We start from the raw sequence: 21,634 nt of genomic DNA, 5'->3' as shown, positions 1-21,634 counted from the left end.
GGAACCGATGAAATAAATGATCGACGTCATCTAATATCTTTTATACCAGGTGCCGAATACATTTCTAACTGACGATGTCCCTTGCGTAGGAGGAATTCAATTACGGCGAAATCTCTCTTATCAACCTTGATACTCTTCTCAAATTCAGATCTAAGGTATAAGTTAGTCTCTAACCTCTAACACATAACAGAAACATATTGGCTTAAAACTTTTCGAATACCTGATAAATGATTCAAAATGCGGCCGTGTAGCCTGTGGTTAGTTGTTAATTATATAATTGCATTACGAAGGTTGAGTATGGCTACACGAACCACCGGTTTTTTGCGGCTTTCGCGAAGACACTTGCGGTAGAGTGACAGGACATCCTTTTGTAAGCCGGATAGACGCATTTTAAGTTATTTGATTCTTATATAAGGGGTTTAAACCGACCAAGACGAGATTGATACGACGGAATGAAATGAAAGTACGACTAGAGGTATCATTAGAGGTAGGTAGTTGTGGAAGTCTCGGACATCATCAATTCGTTTACGACGATGTGGATCAGAGATTACCTCCATTGTGTCATAAATATGCATATAATAATCATTATATTTGTTAAGCGAGTATTTTACACATGCGGGTATTGGTATGCGAAATAATTATGAAAAATCCATTGTCTAATTCTGATATGTTTTCCGTTGTTCCGACCCAATGTATGAGGTTATATCGTTTAATAGAACCTTGCCTCCGTCTACGGTTCTGCTTTGTCGTTAAATTAGGTATCTAGGCAGTCCTATCGATTTCGAAAGTAAGCCCTCATTCCCTGGATAGCGACCCAGCCAGCGACGACGACCGTCACTATGATGCGTAGCTCGCGTACTGCAGCCGTAGTAGTCGGATCAAGGCGGATTATGTGCACATGGTTGATAGCACCTGCGTGCTGTGCAGCAAGAGAGAAGGATTCCATTTTTTCTTTCTTTTTTCCCCTTTGGATATACTTCAAGTTTGTTTACTGTAGACCGTACTTAAATAATTGTAGGCTGATTCGATAATTATGGTACAGTATCCGTTGAAAATAAAATGCTGTTTAAATGACAAGCTATGAGGCTAGGAACAAATGGAATCGTTCTAGGTAAAAAAGAGCTGGTGCTGATATTTAATTATAGAATATCGGTCAAGTCGAAGTCTATAATTTCTAATTCCTGCAGTTGACCGAGAGTAAAATTATTTAGCGACACACGGCCAAGTTTTGTGGGTTCTTTTCCCCTTCAACATCTAAAATAAGACTCGATTTATTTCCGTTTGCTTTTTTGGATGAGATTATTTTATGTGAATAAGGGATCAAGTATATTAGCGGAACCAAAGCGAAACCTTTTATGTGTCCCTATTTGGAAATAAATGAGGGTGTTGATAAACCTCCCATTGATATAAACCAGGGCGGTTTGACGAAGGCGTCATACTGGTCATACTGTATAAATGCTAAGAGCGCAAGCATCCGGTGATGGCATTATTTCATTTTGGCTACCTATTTTGAACTAACCACCCGGATGAGGACGCCATTAAGACACACATTGTATATTTAAAACTCCCATTGCCCCGAACCAGTCCACAATGACGGAGAGGAGCAGCATGCATGTAAATTCGTTAAGTGAGGGTATCGAGCATGCAAGAAGCGCGTCTCGCTCATGCAACAACGGCAACGGCAGCAGCACCATTAATAACTAAGACATCGCCAGAAACCCACCGACCATGACATCAATATAAAAAAAACACACTCGTCTCTAATTACACCTTTTGAGGCATGTCGTGGGTCTCGATCGCAACCTCCTTCTCGACCTGCTCCAGGTTCAAGTGAGCAACAGCCGCGTCCTCGCCGTCGATGACTTGGCTAGCTCCTCGAGGGGACCCTTAGTTTCCACGTACATGAAGTACACGAAGGCCAACTCGCAGAAGATCCAGCAGGTATAGATGATATACAGCTTCCAGGAGTGGTCCAGACCGAAAGCCTCGAAGGCGACTGGGTTGGCGTACACGTTGAGGCACAAGGCGGCCTGGATCATAATGTTTAAGACCATAAGACCCTTGGCACGAAGCTTGTAAGGCAGGATTTCGATGGCGTAACCGACGAGCAGACCCGACCACGCGAACGAGTAGAAGAAACTAAACAGCCAGATGAAGAAGATCATGGCATAGTTGGCGCCAGGGGAGCGGTGCTCGCCATATAAACCCGCACAGAGTGTCCAGAATATAAACACGCCGAACATACCGGCAGTCGAGGTGAGGAACATCGTTCGGCGACCCCATCGGTCCACGAGCGTGGCCATGGTAACCGAGACGATAAGAGACAAGATCATTTGACCTCCGGAAAGCTAGAGGGTCTTAGGTTAGGAACTGAATTTTCGACTAGGGTTATGAAAACTTACACCGAACTTGGAGTTGGAGTCCGTCACACCAGCCTGGTCGTAGAGCGTGCTGGCAAAGTTGGAGATGATAGCATTACCAGACCATTGGGAAAAGAGACCTAGAGACAGGAGGACCGCCAATCGGTAACGGTTTCCCTTAGTCCTGAAGAAGTCAAGGTAGCTGCTGTTGGTCTTGCTCTCCATCTCTAGCTTGATGGTCTCCCTAATCTCGCGGTACTCGAACTGGACCGTCGGGTGGTGGGCGTCGCCGTTGGCGTGGTACTTGGTGAGGATCGCGAGGGCCTGTTCGTGCTTGTCCTTGGCCATGAGGTATCGGGGCGACTCGGGGATCCACCAGATGAAGGTGATCTGGATGATGGAAGGAAGGGCCTGAAGGATGGCGGGAATACGCCACGACCAATCGTTTTGGATGTAGTTCGTGCCGAAAGAAAGCCATGTGACGACTATGAAAGGGTTAGCAACTTCCATTTTACACCAGGCGAAAGGCGAGACGTACCAATGGCACCTGCGTTCCATAGACAGTTGTAGACGGCCGTGAGACGACCCGGTGCTGGGGGTGAGCAATCTCGGTCAACAACATGGGAGGGCGATTTGAGCTAAACTGTTTCCGAATCCCATCATGACACGACCACCCATGAACGAGTTGATGTTCTGGGCAGTTCCCTGGAGAATAGCACCAACGATCATGATGACACAACCGACAATAATTGGCATTTTTCGGCCATAGTTATCAGCTATTAGAGGGCTATAATACGTCAGAACATATAATTTCGTATCCCCACGGCGTAGGAGAAGATAATTGGGACCTACACTAGGGGAATCGAACCCAGGCTACCAATCTGGTATAAAGCAGCAAGGAGACCTAGTTGTGATCCTTGCGGGTTATTGAAGAAAGCCTTCCACTTGTCGAATACTTGCACCGAGTTGAAGAACGAGCTATAAGTTCGTTAGTTGACATATTTCGCCACATCCAAGCGAGTGTTGCGTATAAGCCATACCCGTCGTAACCAGTAGTCGCCGAAGCAACGCAGAGTATGAAGCAGTAAAAGTATAGCTTCCTCAAACCGGGGTCCCTTTTCCAGTCGACCCTCTCAAAGGCCGGGGCCTCCTCCTGCGCATTTGCGATCTCCTCCTTACGCGGCGCCTTCTGCGAGATGATGCCGATCGCCATTGTGTTGGTTGATCGCGAACTTTCTTTCACACCCGCGTAAACGTAACTGGCAACTACGTCGAGATGTTGTAACCTAAAGGGAGACGCTTTGGTCCTCCGGTAAGGTTGAGGCTTACTGAAAAGCTTGGTCTCTTAAAGTTGAAAGGGTAGAGACGTGATGGGTCTACAGCGAGGTGCTCGAAACAAAACTCGAAGAGACGGAGGGATCAGATATAATATATGATCTATGGGAAGACCAGGGACCGTAGCAAGGGTACCATCTACATTGGACGGGCGAGCGGACCGGTAGAGGAGCTCACTTGAACGAATTGCACCTAGTCCGTGGCCATCTCACTTCCTGAACGCGAGATCTGGAATGGGACCCTTTCTCATGGTAAGTCACTTACATACATATGTGGGTGGGTTGCGGGTCTTCCTTACCCCATTGCCCCCCCATCCCCTAGTCTCCCCCGTGGCGCCATGGCCCATGGGGAATTGGGACCAAGTAAGTAAACGGACTGGGGTGCGGGTTACTAGTAAGGGTACCCGTTGGCAATGGGAACTTCAGAACCGAGAGAGAAAAAAAATCCGCATTTCGGTTAATGATTTTAATTCTGGATGCGCCGAGCACGAGCGATCTGAGACCCGGCCGAGTTACAACGCCACCGCACATAATCAGGTCAACAACGACCTGTTTGATATGACTTACAGGTGTTCTATATTGCTCGGTAGTATATTCCCATCTACAATAGGTATATACCTTTGTCATAGATCCTCATTCGACGTACCGTTTTGGTCGCAGTAGATCTTCTACCGTGCCTAGGATAATTCTGCGGGAGGGTAGCCCTCGCCGGTGTATCGACCGGCCGCCCATGTCACGATTTGATATGATAAACAGTTGGGTTGGCCGGGGGGGCCAGAAGCGCTGGAACTCTTCGAGAACGCATAACGGTACGTCCTGGTTACCTATACATAGTACCATAGTACAGCAATCGTAGATGCCGTGTGATGAGTTCCTCAGCGAACGAGCAGCACGATGCGAGTTGTCTTTGGTTGGATATAATCGATTTGCGGGGAAATACTCGACCAGTAACACCGATATCCTGGGTCTGATCCCACCGCGGGACGTGAGAGATGAACTTAGTTTATTTGGGTTGTGTAAGTTAACCTATACTAAATGCATTCACATAGTATTCCTCCTATTGGTGGCAATTGGGTGGCACCTGGATGGTGTACTACTATTCTAGCGACAACACCATTCTTGGACGATACCTTTGTTTCATGATGATCAACCCATGCCCTCTTCAAATTGTTCCTACTGCAAATTCATTTGCGGCCTGTATGATGGTCTATTCTGATTCTAGCCTAGACTTATTGGTTCCATGGTGTCGGAGACGGCCTAGAATATAATACCTTGACTTCTGTATTAGGCAGAATGACTTAGAATGCAATTCATGCACGTCAGAATCATTAGGAGAGTTTTGCGCGTGGGATAGTATAATACCAAAGCTCCGAGTCCCTTGCCGGAGGTGCAAGTCCCCTGTCGACGAGAACCAGAAGGAGAGGTAAGAATCGGATTGTCGTTGAATTTGATAGACCCATAAGTCACACCTTGGCTAGAATAGATCAACCTATCGCTTATATGGCAAATAAAGGTTACATCGCAGTGAAGCAAAATAAATTCGGTTACAGTTAAGCATCTCTCTATTACCGTACGCGTATATGTTCATGTGGCTAACGAATCTGACCACTGAGATCAGCTAAACATAAAATCTCTTCGTCATCAGATGAATCTATTATTCAGAGCTTTCTGCTCGTCCATAGAGAACAGATTTGTATTGTTGGGATAGTGCTATATCTGACCCGAACTATCTTGCGGCGGTCGTAGCAGAAATTAAATTAACAACGCTTGGCATTCCGTTCCCCCCTTCGATCTCCATTCTCCAACGACCTTCGTCCATCTTTGGATGCTTACGACATGCCCTATTGGGTAGATTGCTTAAAAGAGCTAATTGTCTTCCATCCAACTGCCTATATGGTATTTTGGAGAAAGCTTGCGTTTACTACTTTACTGTGTAATACGTCGTCCTTCCATACACACACGATTACACCAAGAATTCGATACACCGGCAGTCTAAGAGCTTCAGAGGGGAATGGAAGGAATACTAAGAGATTAGACGTAACAAGGGTTTTCGGAACAGTAATCAGCTTAGGCCTGGTCAGGCGCTCAGCTGTTAGCCAGCAGATGTCTCGCTTCGGGATAACGTCCCGCGAAGCCGGACAATTGGAGAAGTCGAGTTAAGCAAAGCAATTCGTAGTAGTCATTTTCGAGCCTCAATACGAATGCAGCTCTAGTAACTAACACCTCTAATAAAGCACATGGCACTTTTGTTACGGCTTATTATCCTAGTTGGGATATCGTGAGGTCTTGGTTAAGTGTCTAAATTGAAAGATAGGTTCTAGCTAACCCTGATAGACTCCGGTTGCTATCGTCGTTATTGATTTTGACCGATATAGGATGATGCTACTTGAATGCGGTGTAAGTGAATTGCTATTGTACCTCGGCGCGCTGGTTCCACCAATGCAGCCAGTGATGCGACTACGTAGGCGCCGGATTCCAATCAAGCTGCAGATCTTTATGAGTTATTACCAGCTGTACATAGTAGAGCGTCTCTAGTTTGCCCCAGATCTGGGGAATTATGACGCTAACTTGTAGAGGTGTCCCCGTGGGAGCCCCGGGTTTCTTGAAGGAATGGCATTGTCGGACCGCTCTCACGTCTCACGACTCATGAGTATAATAAGTCACCCCAAACTGGGCCGATAGCTTCAGAAGGAGCTCCTAGCGGCGTTCGCTTATAACTTCTAATCGTCGAGCCACGTTAGATCATCAACGAGGCGGCGAATTTGTGCCTCTCATACGCCGCATAGTTAATGTATTTTAGAGGATTAATCGCTCGATCTGATACGTTAATGCTAAGCAAGTATTCTTGAAATCTTAGACCCTCAGCTGCCCGTTCTAAATTCTAGACCGGTGGATCATCGTGGACAAGTTGAGGATGAAGGCATTTAGCCTAAATGCGGCAAAAATGCCTGGTCGGTCATTTACCGGGGTCCCATGTAACAAATAATCAGGGGTCGTATTTGCGGAAGCTTCCGAGGCAACGCACGCTTTGCTAGGATTGCGGGATGGTGCAGTTCTGAGAACTATGCCATGTAGCACATGCCAGCCTCGTAAGCTAGCTCGACAAACTCATCTATGATTAACAAAAGTACTCGCGGATGAGAAAGCTGTAGTAAATAGCTAGATATCCGTTAGCGAGCGTCGACATAGTCTTTAGTGTTTGATAGATTAGTTCGCTACTACTCAGAATCTCAGACTGACAACAACATCGAGCTGTTGCAAGAGAAGACAACCTTATAGTACTATCATGTAAGCCATCACCGCAAAATATTCAAGTTTTAACTATTGGATACACTTTTCACTATGTGATTACCATAAAGGGGGTTGCCATGTGGTCTCTGCTAGCTTGGTGTTTATAGGTTAATTCACCAATGACCCGGGAACCCGGACAGATGAATTAGAGGCGACTGTTCCTGTCAGAGAGCCTCTCCCCGGGGCACCGGATTTGGGATCTTGGTCTGGGTCATACTTGATTCAAAGCAGATACTGAGATAATTGACGCAAGAGTGAGCTGAACTAAGTGCTATGACTGATTGGACGCCTGGCATTCGCTCTCTTATTCCCATGCGTTTGCTAACAAGGTCTATTTTCGTCGGCTGCATAAATCAAGCGGCGCAATTATCTCGGTTATGGGCTCAAACGTATTCAGCCTGACAGCAACAAATATCCGTCGAGCCCACATGGCTCCCGGTATGCGGCGGTAGCAAAGAGTATACCCATCAGCATACCCATAGAGCATAATTCGCTCATGGCCTGCATAACTTCGAATATCAAATAGACCGAACAATTGCACCGAAGAGTGGATTCTGCTTTTATTACTCCTGTTGAACGCCAGTCAATGCGTAATGCATTTTGAGGTATATCGCCTCATGTCTATCCGATCCGGAACGCCGGCTCGCCATAATCCAATCGATCCCTTATTGTACAGAGATTTCCCTAAAAGTGACCATGATCTTCTTTACTTGTGGTCCATCGTCTCTCTATACTTGGAACCCGAAGCCGGCCATGCATGTTCGGTACTGATCTATAGTTGTCTTGCAATCGCTGGTGGGATCGGTTGCCTTTGAGAACAGCATACATTCGTCGCGCTTCGACTTTTCGTCTTTACAGACACAGCATGGCTAATTGGTATACTAGTCAGCATAATTGTGATAAATGAAGATGGTCGCATTCATACTCTCGGCTTCGACGTTGCGACCGCTTGGGAGCCGGAGCTCACGACAGGCTTAATCTCGGAGTTAGAGACCGAAGCTATGGTAAGTAAGTTAGCAAGATGTGGTAACTAGCTGACAGATGTTCAGAAAGCCTCCTTACGCATTGAAATACTTTGCGACGCCATTGTGCTTGTGTTTTTCTGTGTTCAAAGTATGTAAAGAACTAAAGAACGTGCGGATGTATTGATGATAGGGTAGGTACTTAAGATATTCTGAATTTTTGTCGCGGGATGTGGCGGAACTGCCAATTAATGATTCAAAAAAAGATGAGGGATTATGACGCGATTTGTGACTTGTTGGTTACCTAGGCACAAAGATAACTGATAAGATACGGATTAACTAGGTACATGTAGGTACTGTCAAAACTACCTGTACATATTTGACACAGCCATAAATCTTTATCTAAAATCCGATCTTTGTGGCGCAATATAACATAGCTCCATCACGGACGACGCCAAAAGTTCCAAGATTCCTCTTTCGGAATTAAACGAAATGGAATCAAGATCTTCTAGGCCCTAGATAGCCAAGTTATTGCTTTGTCATGCTATCCGCTATGCTTCAATTAGTTCTTATTACCGAAAACCATGCACTTCACAGGTGTAAACGCGTATAGATTCTTTCTAGATCCTGCTTTGTCTTCTACGTATCTAAGTCTAAGCCTAGCCCGTTATAACTTCATTAACTTCGACACTAGATTACTATAAAATTATAGCCAAGTACAATATATGGTGTAAACTCAATACTGCTAGGTTACCTCTAGACCTTGCATTGAAGCCGGGAGTCGCAACGCGGAAAGAGCTTCTAAAGAGAGTGTTGACTTTGTAATATACTGGAACTGGTCTCCCTAGAATTATCGACTACGATTTCAACTCTATTTGCTAACTGCCAATTTCATAGTCATACTCTAGCAAGCTATTTCAATCATAGTATATTTACCACCATCATGGTTGGTTACCAGCTAGAGGGATAGCTGAACCAGCCTTAACGGCTAGTTAGGACAGGGCATAGTCAAACTCCACACAGTTAGAGACGATGTGGGTACGAAGACAGGGCATACCATAGTCAAATCGAAAGAACATTGCATTCGATACACACTATCGTCTATTCAATCTCAAAAGACCCTTCCTTCGAGGCCTCTGTTCAGTGTTCTAGTCTCTTAAACTTACCGTCATGCTCATATAATCTATTGGGCCTGCCCATGCGGTAGCAGAGCAGCTTTCAATTTTTTTTTTCATTAGTTTATCATCTTATATGATACTTCGAGCTATTCCATTTCGTTACCGCCCGAAGCCGAATTGCCTGAAACATTTATACCAGGAATTAAACATGGTTACGAGCCTCCGTTATGCGCTTTTAGTCGCACTCACAGCTACACCTACAATCCAATCCGCTACGCCAGTTCCAGTAGGTATTATTAGCACGTCAAGTCACATATTACGCACTCAGCAAACATGTGCAGGCGATGTAAAGTGTACCTGCGAAGTACTTCGCGATGTTTTAACAGACGTAAACGGAACCTTGCTCCCCTCAGACGGAGTTACGTATAAAGATATCGAAGATGAAAATTAGTAGGCTATTTTCTCGTATATACCGAGACATATGGAGGACTAACTCATTCCATTTACAGTTCTGCAGCATGCAGGCTACCGGCTGCGTGTATTGTCAGCCCAAAGAACGCCCAGGAAGTATCTACGGTAGTAAAGATACTCTCTCAGAATGGGGCCAAGTTTGCAATTAGAAGTGGCGGTCACAACTATATTCCAGGCTTCGCAAGTGTCGACGAAGGAGTACTAATCTCGCTTTCAAGCTTAAACTCAACAGAGTTGTCAGAAGACAAAAAAACCGTCAAGATTGGGCCTGGGAACAGATGGCAGGCAGTTTACGAGGCTCTTGTGCCCGAAGGCCTGGTCGTGGTCGGTGGGCGTGTTGGTCCTGTCGGGGTAGGTGGATTGACGCTTGGGGGTGAGTAAATCATGCAATCATAACAGGTATCCCAAAATAGTCGAAACTAACAAAAGGAAGGTGGATTAAGCTACTTCGCAACTCAACGTGGCCTTGCTTTTGATAACGTCAAATCATACGATGTGGTTCTAGCTGATGGAACCATCGTTACTGCTTCAGCTGACAACAAGTATTCGGACCTGTATAAGGGGTTACGAGGTGGCGCCTCTAACTTTGGTATAGTAACAAGCTATGAGCTTTACACATACCCCGTTGGGGACTTCTACGTCGATGCCCGCGCCTATAGTCCGAATCAGACCTCTGATTTCCTACATGCCGTTGCCGAATATCAGAAGGAGGGACAGTTAGACCCATTGTCAAGTATTAGTGGTACGTATAACCCAACTCTACGCGCGGATCCGATTCTATAATTTAAACTAATATAAGAATAGTATGTGACAAGACCTTTTTGCTCATACCCTCTCTCTTATGTAAGATATTAACCCGCAATAGGTCCAGTTACTAGAAAGTGGCCCGACCATTCTTCTACTCTATAACGAACCGGTGCAAAAAGCTAAATTCGATGCCTTCTATGCTCTTGGGACATACCAACCAATCGTACCGGCTTTCAACGGTTCACTCTTGGATATTATGACTTTAACAGGATCACGATTCTCGACCGGCGAGATACGCACCTATGGCGAGACATTTAGTCACAAGACAGACGCTGATCTCATGGTCGAATTACACAATATTTTTACTGAAGAAACGGCCAGCCTCCCTAGCGGCGCTTCGGCAGTTTGGGTACCAAATTCAATTGCAGCTAGTGTAGCTACGTTAGGAAAACAACGTGGTGGAAACTTGCTAGGTTTAAAGGAGGTCCCGCAGCAATGTGAGTTTACCCATTCTCCTTTATAATTTATTTATAATAGGTACTAATAGAATACTCTAGGGTATGAGTGGTACATAACATGGACAGACCCAACGCAGGATAGGGCCATATGGGATATCTCCCAGAAAATAACTCAACGTTGCACGGACGCAGCCAAAGTGAAGGATTTGTTTTTACCCTACCTTTTCATGAACACAGCGGGCAAGACTCAAAGCGTATTGAATAGCTATGGCGTGGGGAATGTCGAATTCATTAAGGCGACAGCAGCGAAATACGACCCTGGACGAGTGTTTCAGACGCTCCAGAATGATGGATTTCTCATTCGGAACTTATAAACGTAATAGCACGTGTGTTTGGGTTTGGCTTGTACATTGGATTTGGGTGGTGTATATATAGATTAGAATGCATCGATGCAGAGTATATGCGAATAAGTAAAGTAATAATTAGTAACTATAGCAGATCCTCACCCAAGGCTGTGATCTGTTAACTCTAAAAACGTTGAGAATCTAGGAGTCGACCCGGGTAAGTGGTTTCTGGTCGCAAGCGAGATCTCAGGGGCGAACATGGTTCTTGCAGTGACATACTTCTGGGTTACGCAAGAGAAAAATATCGAACTACGGATTATGGGGGTTTATAGCAGTGCGAACTCAGGGGTAAGCGCAGAGATAGTGCTCGAGAAGTACCGACCCCTTTTCGTCAGTATAAAGCAGAATTACCAGGCGTCTGTCGTGGATACCTTAATACTTAGATGTATCTATAACATTCTCACATTAAAGAGAGTATATATGTTAATTGAAGGCAGCTTAGAAGTCCATAAATAATAAAACATATCCACCTGTGGCGTCTAGTAAATGAGTATGAAGAAACGTTGTATAAGAATAGGGGGAGACGAGGAGGTATATGTTCACTTAGTCGTTATTTGAACCTAACAAAACGGTCCCATCCTCCGTTTAATCGCATATTATTACCGTTTCCCCCTTACCCCGCCAACCCCACCAAAACATATTCCCAGGTTTAGACTTAGAATAAACGTTGACTTGTAGGCACCTATAATTCCAACATCTAGGCAGCTACTTAAAAGATCTCTATTTAAGAGGCAGAAATAATAGGCAGAAATAATACTCTCTCCTTGGCCGACTGTCCTTACTAGTTTTCACCTAGAAGAAAAAAAAGAAAATTATTTACATAATATAATCTTACAACTGGCAGACCTAAACAAACGATAATGCCGGCTCCATCACCCCTCACCATCGCGACGCAGTCCGTACAGCGACTCGTCAAGGAAGAAAAGTACTACCCGAAAGGAACTCACGCAACAATCGGAGCGCGTCAAGAAGCTTGAGGGAGACCTGAAAGCGGCGGGTGAAGACGCAGATAGTAACGCTGGGTTCGTCCTGAAGCAGGAGGTATGTTTGAATTATCCCTAGCCCTTTTACTTCTAGAGAGCTAGATCATAAAGCTATTGAGCAAACTGGAAGATACCTACATATATGTCAGCGTGCTAACAAGTAAATTGTAACCTTGTAGCAAAAAGCCGTAGACGAAACCAGAGCCGTCTTCGCCCCCCTAAACAAGCGCATCGAAGAAGCCGTCCAACGACTCGAGGAACAGATCGCAACAGCTGAGAGCGAGGACGCACCTGCCGACGAATTAAACAAGGCCAAAGAAGCGCTAGAACTAGGAAAGTCGGTTGAAGAACCGCCTGTTGCGTGAGGGGGAGCTGTCTGAGGTGAACTCATGGACTACGACACGAGTGTGTAGGATTACGAAGAGGAATGAATTAATACAGTGATACCACGATTCCTACCAAGAAAGAGCTATAGAAGCTCGTTTTATATTGTTGTCTTTGAGAGGTAGATCTACCTGAGTAGTATAAAATCGATAATCGATCGTCCCCCTCTCTATTAGTCTAGTATGGTGCCATTTTGCTGGCTGGGTATACTTCCTCCACTCCTTTAACACGGATGCGCATAATGAACCATCATAGGTGATGACTCCAAGATGAACTACAAGACTGCTAAACCTACCCATAAATGTATATTCCCTCCTAGTCTATAATATCGTTCATGATATATCCATACTATCGCCATTACCAGCACCAGGTGCCTCGACCGTAATTTGGGGTGTCTGCGATGCATCCTCCGCCACAGGGGTATCGACCTGTTGGTTCTGTTGCGTTGACTCGCCCATCTCGACATCCTCACCCTCTTCTGGCTCTTCTCTCGGATTCTGGCTTCCCGCCCGTTGACTTGGCGCCTGGCTTCCTGCTCGTGAGAAAGTTCCGCTGACATCGAGTCGCGGCTTCAACCCGGGAGGACCTCCAGCGCCCGGACTGTCAGGTCTCGGGGTTTTCCACCTCCAGAGACAGCACCCTATCAGGATTGGCGTATTGTTTCCGCTGACAAGCCCGCCCTTACCAGGTGTAGCGGCAGCCTCTCCATCCTCCGCATCTGAATCCATGCCTTCCCTGCGCTCCACTTCCTCTTTCTCGTCTCGGATCAAAGCACGCAGCCTCTTACCCTCTTCAACCAGACGCTCGAACTGCTCGCGGCGGTCTCGCCATGTAGCGCCATACGTCTCGCTCTCGCGGTGCAAGTCCTCACACTCCTCGGCCAATTTAGCCAGGTTGGTGGCCTGCTCCGCGCGGGGGCGCAACATGCGGTTATTCGTAATGCGGTCGGCCAACTCGTCGAACTTGCGGCGTTGGGCGAGCGTCGCGCGCGCTTCGTTCGTCGAGTTGCGCTTTCAGCCGTGCGTTGCCCTCCCGCACCGACTCCATCGTCTCTAGGATGCGAATCCTATCCGCCGCGTACCGCTCGCGCTCCTGCGCGTTCGCTGTCCCTAGAAGTTGTAATCGTAGGATCTGCGCGTCGAACGCCTCGAAGTCAAGCATAATGTCTTCTTTTAGCGCGCTAATATCGATTGCCGGTGATGAGTTTGTTTCGGTATCGTTGGTACCGTCGGGGGGAGGTGTGAGCAGCTTCCCGGGACTCGTGAAGGCGCCGGGCGCGACGAGGCGTTTGGTAAGCCGCTTGAAGGGCTTCTCTTCTACATTGAGGAGACGGGTCTTGTGCAACTCATTTTCTTCTCGTTCCTCTAAGAGGCCAAAATGAGAGGTTGCCATGATTTCGACGATGATAATAGGTATCGATCGTATTAATGCCTATGATGGGTGCGAAGGGGGTAGGTAGGTGAAAGCTGGGGGTATATTTATTTCGATGTTGAGATTGTAAGAATGAAGATTGATAATAGAGCTTGGGGGTTTAGAAAGTCAAACGCGGCTGCAGCTGGCTTATCGATATTATGTCTGTATCGATAAGCCGATGGGGTTCTTCTCAATAGAAAGGTTGCAATAGATGCATGTGATATTTGCCTAAGGTAATAAGTATTGTATGGTATAATGTAATAATCCCTTCTATCCCGAATATGTCTTTCTCTACATCTTGACATGGACATTCAATGTACGAAAAAGAAAAGGTTACTTAGGTAATGTTTCCGGGTTATTACTATGCTAGGTATTGAAAATAGCAGAGGAAATTTGTAGCATAGTGAATGACAGAAAATGGAATAGTATGTATGAGTCTTTTTACTATATCTTCTACCATGACTTTTTACAAACCTGATGCATCCTACAGTTACCACATGTTATAAAAACCCGGGGAGTATGAGGATCATCTATCGTCACGCCTTAACCAAATTTCTGGCTCTTCGCCTTTCGTCTTCGTTGAGAACCCATTGGATGCCGTCTTCGTCCTCGTCGTTGTTCAGCTCTTCCCATTCATCTTCTTCCATATTGGCCACCATGAGTATCTGTGATACTTTCGCAAACATCTCTCTAACAGAGTAATTACCTCGAGCAACAGTGCTGATAATTCCCGAGAAATCCCGCTCCATTCGTATTGCCCCATATGCGCTGGTCTTCCCGCTATAACTCCACACCCTTTTTTCAAGTGTCTTAGACAGATCTGTCGCTGTGAGGTCCATAAGCGCCGTGAATGTTTTCGGGGTCATGATTCGTGCTATAGGTTTCATCAGCGTATCCCACCCATTTTCGAACCTTCGTTGAACACGATCTATAACTTCGTCTTCGTCTTCGTCATTTTGGCGTGCGATATCTGCTAATTCATCTTCGGAACGCCAATAATCAGCATCGCGGAAGGCTTCAACTAGTACTGGTTTTAATCTTTGTTTGATAACGGCAGAGAATAAGACTCTTAAAGCATCAGATATCAGCTCGCCGGTCTTAAGCCCGAACGTAGAATGTAACGTGTTAAGTGCTGTAGTTACGAAAGTAACATCATGCTCGAACGGGAAGGACGCGGCAAGGGGGCTAGATTCTGTTGCTCCATTAGGTTGATCAAGGGAAGTACCTAGTTGGGATGTAATGATACGGTCTAGATAGTCTTTCGCAACATCCAGACTGTTGATAAGCACAATGAAAGAAATGATCTTGTTTTCAGGTGGTAGTCCCCCTTGGACAGTTGGCTGCGGATATGATTCATCTCGCATCCTCCGTTGGACCATTCCAATAAAGTCTGATCCTAGTACCCTCCCGACGTCTGGAATTACTGAGGCGGCTACATCGCGTTGCGCTGTTGACATAGCCTTCTGAATTATTGCGCTGACAATATACATGACATCGTCAACGGCCGAAATGATGTAAGGGGCGTTTCCATCGATAGGTTTGTTAAGATTTAGGGAAAGACCAATAGGTGATTCGTCTAGTTGGAACGCTTTTTCAACAGATCGTCTAAAAAAGAACAAAGCCAAGGAATTGTAAGGCGATGTTAGTTAGGCAGATGAGATCTTTCGACCGAGATTGGATTTTGTGACAACCTCAGGTATTGATAGAGGTGCATCTTCAGGAGTATCGGGATTCTAATTATAATTAATTGTTAGAACAACAAAACTCGACTAGAAATACTTACTCTGCATTTGCTAGCAAGGAACTTTGAGTATAACGACCATCGGCCAAGCATGATGGAGATCTCGCTAAGTAGAGCATCTACTTCTTTCATGTCTACGCCTTCATCCTCACTATTTCGCGAGTTGGTACCGCCGCCTATCGCTGGAGAGTTTACACGCGGAGTACCCGTAAGCGTCCTTTGCGGAGGTAGGAAACTTTGTACTAAGAAGGAAAATGGATAACTTTTTGCGTCGGTAAGTTTTCTATCAACGCTTCTTTCATCGCCCCACGAATCCAAAATAATACCACCTTGAACGTCAGCCTCCATCTGGAGTCTCTCTATGACTTTAACCATCTTGCCTTCGCCGTAGTGTCTCTCTACGAGTCCACCATGACTTTCAACAATCTGGGCAATATGCTCAAAGAGCTTCGTAAGCGCGTTGGCGTAAAAGAAACCATCTCTTTTCCCCGCGTCGCCAGGTGTCGCTTTGAGAGTTGCCCTAGCTGTGCCGGCAACACCCTGACATACGTAGCGCCCATATACGTCTAATCCGACATCTCCTCTCCCTATTAAAGGGAACAGTTTGAAGAATCTTGTAATCTTGGCGCCGTCGCCTTCTTTGACTGCCTTCTCAAATTCTCGTAAGAACAGGCCGCATAAGCTTTCCTTTGCATTCTCAAGTGTTTACCCAGGGCGCATCTGGCACCTCGACACTCGGTACCATGGAAGCCGCAAAGCCACCACGTATAATAGGCTCTGGTACTTTGCTTGCGCGGGAGATATAGCCTGCTGCCGCTTCCCAGTCTTGGGGGGCGCCCATACTGCCCACTACTCCATGGACGCATGCTTTGAGTTCCGCGACCTGTTCAACAACTTTCAGTGTTTGCTGCACTCTGTCTTTCTCTAGGTCGAGCTCCTTAACCCGACTGGAAAGTCGTCCTGCAGTGTCGGCAGCCGATGAGAGCATCCCATTGCTTATGGATCTTGTCGCGATGACCTGGGAGCCGAGATTCGCACGAAGTAGATCGAGCCGGCCTAACTCGGGATAAGTCCGCTTGGGAAGATAGAAGCGCATTGAGGCGATTAGTTATGCTGGTCTCGCGCACATGTAGGGCAGCTAGCCCAGCGCGGACGTCGGAAAGAGTCGAGGCATCGTGGATGGGGGAACTTGAGGAGGGATTGTTTAGCTTATTGGAAGCTTTCTGCGTTGACACCGTAGAGTTGCCATTGGGGATGTTGTTGGCGGACATTGGGATACTGGTTGTGGGAGGTGCATAGCGACTTAAGATACTCAAGCCTGAATTGCTGGACCTTGAACACACCTTTCCGTTGATGTGGGTAGACACCAAGTTGATCCAACCAACGGGCGTTGTTCAAGGGTTGTAAGTGACGATTTTACGTTGTATTTCGTACGTTCCGCTAAATCGCCAATTGTACCTTAGGTATTGTTAATTGATAGGGCTTAGCGATAGTTATTGTTACACGTTTGGCCGCTAAAGGATAGGTACCTACCTACCTAGGCTCTAAAGCTTCTGAAACTAGGTAAAATACCTACCTAAAGTTTGGCCTATTTCGTAGCTGATAAATCTTAATCGATAAGCTTACCTTAGTAAATCTATACTTTCATACGGTATATCGTCATTGTCGTCGTTTGTGTATCTTGGTGCTTCTATGAGTCACTGAAGTGAAGGTTCATACATTTTCTCACTGGGTTGAATTTTTTGTCAATCTTGAAAGGTCTTTAAGCTTATCAAAATCTTTCCTATAGACCAAAAAGACCAAAAAAATCTAACTCGACTAAAAATATTTCAATATCTGAGCAAGTTGGCGTCTGTAATTTTAAGTCGCCGAATTAAAATTGTTCGAGCTATTTTCAACTCCTACAGCACAATGTCTCAAGACCTCCCAAGGATAAGCACCCAAATTCTCAAAGTGCTAGAGACAGATCTAGGGAAATTTAGGGATGAAAATGATCAGGAAAAATTGGGATTATGGGAGGTTTCTCAAAGCAAGTCACCTAGTGTCGGAATCCTTAATGAGGCCGCACAATATCTGAAAACTAAGAATACGCCTATTGCATTTCCAACTGAGACTGTCTATGGGCTCGGAGCAGATGCCACAAGAAGCGCGGCAGTAAAAGGGATCTACACTGCAAAGAAAAGACCATCGGACAATCCCCTTATTATTCATATTTCAGATCTGGAAATGCTTCAAAGTATTCTAGCCCCCGAGAATACTTCCAATGGCACAACTGACACAAACCATGACCGAATACCTGAGATATACAAACCTCTTATAAAAAGATTTTGGCCGGGACCTCTGACATTACTGCTCCCCAACCCGGTTTCGTCTAAGTTAGCCCCTGAAGTGACAGCCGGATTGAAGACATTTGGTGTTCGAATGCCAAATTCGCCCCTTGCTCTCTCGCTTATTAAACTAACAGGCGCGCCTCTGGCAGCTCCATCAGCAAATGCTTCTACAAAGCCATCACCGACTACTGCTGAGCACGTATTAGAAGATTTAGATGGCCGTATTGAGTTTATACTTGATGGGGGTCCGTGTTCCGTTGGAGTTGAGAGTACCGTAGTAGATGGTCTATGTGACCCCCCCTTAATTCTGAGGCCTGGGGGAGTGAGCATAGACGAACTGCGGAGTTGTCCTGGATGGGAGAAGGTTGAAAAGGGGTATAAGGACCAGAGTGAAATGGGCAAGTCTGCGCCGCGAGCGCCAGGGATGAAGTATAAACACTATAGCCCAAAAGCAACAGTTATTCTCTACGAGGCATCCTTCGCAGCGGACTATAATGGCATACAAGCCCAGGACGTCAAAACTTTTATCCAAGGCCGACAATCCCAGCAAATATCAAGAAACGGGAATGATGGATTACAGATCGGTATTATACGGACTCGACATTGGAAACCCGCAGCCGGATTGCGCTGCGGCGACTTCAAAAATGAGACTGTGAAACCACAAAACGGTCAAGAGAACCACTTGACGATTGAACTCGACGTCCAAGAAGCAGAACTCTATGATAGTACGACTGCAGTTTCAATTGGGAAGCTTATGGATGTGAGCATAGGGACGGACACTAGAAGTATAGCGCATGGATTTTTTCGGCGTTACGAGAACTTGATAGGCGAGGCGCGGATCTCATATTTGTGGAGGGTACAATAGACGATGAGGACATTGGCGCGGCTGTCATGAACAGGCTGCGCAAGGCAGCTTCTCAGATTAAGTCGTAGACCATAACCGGTGCGATACACCGCTCAGCTTAATGACATTCCGTTAAGAACAAATAACGACTTTTTACCAACGCCACGCCGGAGTCTACATTGAAGGTCATCTCGTAAGTCGCCACGCTTCGGAGAACTAATCTCTTACAAGCCTTGCCTTAACCAATCGGTCAATTTGGCTTTTCCTAATTGCGCCAAATTATTTACTCCTTGTTCACTGAGGTCGATACGGCTGAGATTAACATCCTGCGTCGGCGCCTTGCTAACTCTCTGTACGATGATGGTCGGGTCGGTCTCTAAGATGATACCGTCATCCACGATCTCGTCGATCGCCAGTGAGACTAGATCGTAATTCTCGATTATCGTTCGCTTATCAACCGATTGCCTGCTCTTAGGTTAACTTGGTACTGGTGGAACCCCAGCTGGCGAACATACTTAAATAGGAGGTGTAGCGAATCTCTTAGGGCCAAGATGACATTGTATAAGAGGACCTCGTTCTCATCCACACCACCAACGACATACATCATCACGTCGGACTCCATCTTATATAACACGATCCGATTATCGTAGAGAATGATATCGCCGGTCTGCTTTGCCGTCTTGTCTAATAGACCCTTCTCGAAGGTCTTCTGCGACTTGACATCCGCGAACGGTCCGCTAGGTTGGTGATGTGTCGTTGATGCTACTCGCGCTTCTCATCAGCGACTGCAACTTTCCAAAATTAGAATAGGCCAGACCTACAAGCTGTGGGAGCATGGTGGGGTGCATTGTAGTATTTCGCGAATATCCTCGAGCCGTCGTCGATGTTAAGGATGATGATGGCATTCACCGAGGACAAGGACATTCCAGGTGCCATCTTGAGAGCTGAATATTAGTATAGGGATATGATAGGCTTATAGTAACGTAGATATTGAAGGTGTCGCTTAAGAATCACCAATTGTCTCTTATGATACTAATGTCCGCTAAGGTACAGCGCATGTGGCATTTGATTGACTTGGCTGCTAAGGTTACCTAGAGAGAGAGATATGGATAAACTGTTTTAGCGGAGCCGCTACATGTACAAGGGTTAGGTTGTCCACTATATGTAAATGCGCACTAAAATGTGCATAACGCCAAATGATGTTGTGCAACAGTAAATAAAGTTACTTAAGTACCTGCACAACTTCCACTTTACGCGAAAAGTCGCGTCCCACCCCTTTTTGACGCGCTCCTGTAGTTGCCCCGTTTTATGATTTCTCCTAGGGCGACTTGTATCACCCACTTTGCATATCTCTTCAACTACCCACTATCTCACCAAGCTGTAATTTCTATAGTGTAGTACGGGCTTCTCATCGTATACAACTCAAAATGTCTTCACCATCTAGCCGTCGTCAGCGGAGTTCGCAGGCCGGTACCCCAAGTCGAAATACAAGAAGTTCTCAAGCCGCTCGTAGCAGTCCTGCTAATGGCGGCCCATCCCAAAACGGAGCGCAAGATGGCAATACTCTTGACATCACTCGCCCATCACAATTGGCTTCAAGTCCTCTGTTTTACCAGTCATCCCCTGCGAATGGGAACGACAGAAGTTCTCCCGCTTTAAGACATAATACCGATAGCCAGAGCACTATCCCCAACCCCGATGCTGCGCCTAGCTCACCGTTACGCCGTATGGGAGAAAGCGATGGCGATCGCACACCGAGGGCTAGATCACTTATGGGTGGTGAGTATAAGTTTATAATTGTCAAAGTATCTAGAGACCTTGACTGACTGATGCTTTAGAATCATCGCCCATCCGATACGAACCAAGCTCGAGTCCTGGTCGTGGTTTGCACCCGCAATCCGATCTTCGAAGCGAGAGTAGTAACTTATTTGTCGGTCCCTCTGATACCCCACGTGCCAATAGGGTAAATCGAAGAGGTGATATAAACTCGGAAATTTTCAGTAGTAGCGCTCGAGGCAACAGCCGTGTTATCTTAGACGATGCCGGGCGTGTGGTTCGAGAAATTCATTCTGATGCGGCAACATTCTCCAACTTGAATCCCAACACTTCCGATGCTGATGCTCTTGGCGGTCAAGACAATGCAACTATCTGGGGTACCACAGTATCTATCGACGACACATATGCTGCATTTAAGGACTTCTTACGCAATTTCACTAAGAAATATCGCATGTGGGGTTCAGGCATGACAACCGAACAGACAGATGCTGATCCCGAATCAACCTCCAAACCATATTGGGAGGAACTTCAGAACATGCTGCTCCTCGGCCAACGCATTCTCTACGTTAACATTCAAGACTTTAAATTATACCCACCCACCAGGAAAATGTGGCACCAAATCCAGCATTATCCTCAGGAAATTGTACCGCTTATGGACCAGTCTGTCCACGACCTTATGATCGAGCTCGCACAGGCAGAGACGGCGCGCCAGAGGAGCCAGAGTAATGGGGCATCAGCAACCCAACGTAACGGTGCCCCTAGTTCTGACATGCAAGTCCCGAGCTCAGAGCGAAGCGAGGAGCCCCAGCAGTCTCAACCGCGTCCGCAGGGCCCTACCTTGGAAGAGAAAGTTATGGACCAGACCTATAGACCCGGCCCTATGGATTAGACGAAGTCATCAATTTGCGCAATCTTAATCCTTCTGATATGGACAAGCTCATCTGCATCAAGGGCCTCGTAATACGGACAACACCCGTCATCCCAGATATGAAGCAAGCCTTTTTTAGGTGTAGTGTCT

General features: G+C 46.2%; 9 protein-coding genes across 9 annotated transcripts; 2 read left to right on the top strand and 7 right to left on the bottom strand.

Annotated features, from left to right (window-relative positions):
• Nucleotides 1–26: 26 nt before the first annotated feature.
• Nucleotides 27–389, bottom strand: GL218_09089 (Succinate dehydrogenase assembly factor 1, mitochondrial; the record flags this gene model as incomplete). The annotated part of the gene is made up of 3 exons (XM_033585913.1): nt 27–150; nt 221–252; nt 312–389. 3 exons carry the CDS (start codon nt 387–389, stop codon nt 27–29), a joined length of 234 nt encoding a protein of 77 aa, XP_033440139.1.
• Nucleotides 390–1,764: 1,375 nt separating this feature from the next.
• GL218_09088 (Lactose permease) lies at nt 1,765–3,573 on the bottom strand (the record flags this gene model as incomplete). The annotated part of the gene is made up of 7 exons (XM_033585912.1): nt 1,765–1,867; nt 1,903–2,348; nt 2,403–2,845; nt 2,899–2,952; nt 3,005–3,147; nt 3,213–3,338; nt 3,401–3,573. The coding sequence occupies 7 exons, from the start codon at nt 3,571–3,573 to the stop codon at nt 1,765–1,767; spliced, it is 1,488 nt and encodes a 495-aa protein (XP_033440140.1).
• Nucleotides 3,574–7,713: 4,140 nt separating this feature from the next.
• Nucleotides 7,714–8,072, bottom strand: GL218_09087 (Cytochrome c oxidase copper chaperone; the record flags this gene model as incomplete). The annotated part of the gene is made up of 3 exons (XM_033585911.1): nt 7,714–7,854; nt 7,911–7,984; nt 8,048–8,072. 3 exons carry the CDS (start codon nt 8,070–8,072, stop codon nt 7,714–7,716), a joined length of 240 nt encoding a protein of 79 aa, XP_033440040.1.
• Nucleotides 8,073–12,005: 3,933 nt separating this feature from the next.
• Nucleotides 12,006–12,493, top strand: GL218_09086 (putative tubulin-specific chaperone protein; the record flags this gene model as incomplete). The annotated part of the gene is made up of 3 exons (XM_033585910.1): nt 12,006–12,044; nt 12,106–12,186; nt 12,308–12,493. 3 exons carry the CDS (start codon nt 12,006–12,008, stop codon nt 12,491–12,493), a joined length of 306 nt encoding a protein of 101 aa, XP_033440041.1.
• Nucleotides 12,494–12,844: 351 nt separating this feature from the next.
• Nucleotides 12,845–13,904, bottom strand: GL218_09085 (uncharacterized protein; the record flags this gene model as incomplete). The annotated part of the gene is made up of 2 exons (XM_033585909.1): nt 12,845–13,414; nt 13,476–13,904. 2 exons carry the CDS (start codon nt 13,902–13,904, stop codon nt 12,845–12,847), a joined length of 999 nt encoding a protein of 332 aa, XP_033440042.1.
• Nucleotides 13,905–14,461: 557 nt separating this feature from the next.
• Nucleotides 14,462–15,382, bottom strand: GL218_09084 (Conserved oligomeric Golgi complex subunit 4; the record flags this gene model as incomplete). The annotated part of the gene is made up of 1 exon (XM_033585908.1): nt 14,462–15,382. One exon carries the CDS (start codon nt 15,380–15,382, stop codon nt 14,462–14,464), a length of 921 nt encoding a protein of 306 aa, XP_033440029.1.
• Nucleotides 15,383–15,571: 189 nt separating this feature from the next.
• Nucleotides 15,572–16,937, bottom strand: GL218_09083 (Conserved oligomeric Golgi complex subunit 4; the record flags this gene model as incomplete). The annotated part of the gene is made up of 4 exons (XM_033585907.1): nt 15,572–15,658; nt 15,709–16,206; nt 16,376–16,741; nt 16,794–16,937. 4 exons carry the CDS (start codon nt 16,935–16,937, stop codon nt 15,572–15,574), a joined length of 1,095 nt encoding a protein of 364 aa, XP_033440036.1.
• Nucleotides 16,938–19,064: 2,127 nt separating this feature from the next.
• Nucleotides 19,065–19,776, bottom strand: GL218_09082 (putative coatomer subunit zeta; the record flags this gene model as incomplete). The annotated part of the gene is made up of 3 exons (XM_033585906.1): nt 19,065–19,305; nt 19,356–19,602; nt 19,662–19,776. The coding sequence occupies 3 exons, from the start codon at nt 19,774–19,776 to the stop codon at nt 19,065–19,067; spliced, it is 603 nt and encodes a 200-aa protein (XP_033440037.1).
• Nucleotides 19,777–20,267: 491 nt separating this feature from the next.
• On the top strand, nt 20,268–21,505 carry GL218_09081 (DNA replication licensing factor mcm4; the record flags this gene model as incomplete). Its single annotated transcript, XM_033585905.1, has 2 exons — nt 20,268–20,619; nt 20,679–21,505. The coding sequence occupies 2 exons, from the start codon at nt 20,268–20,270 to the stop codon at nt 21,503–21,505; spliced, it is 1,179 nt and encodes a 392-aa protein (XP_033440038.1).
• Nucleotides 21,506–21,634: the final 129 nt, after the last annotated feature.

Source organism: Daldinia childiae (assembly GCF_008694065.1).
Source record: "Daldinia childiae strain JS-1345 chromosome Unknown Scaffold15, whole genome shotgun sequence".
NCBI classification, from domain to species: domain Eukaryota; kingdom Fungi; phylum Ascomycota; class Sordariomycetes; order Xylariales; family Hypoxylaceae; genus Daldinia; species Daldinia childiae.
Note: the sequence above shows the minus strand (reverse complement) of the source record. Positions and strands in the feature narration are given on the sequence as shown.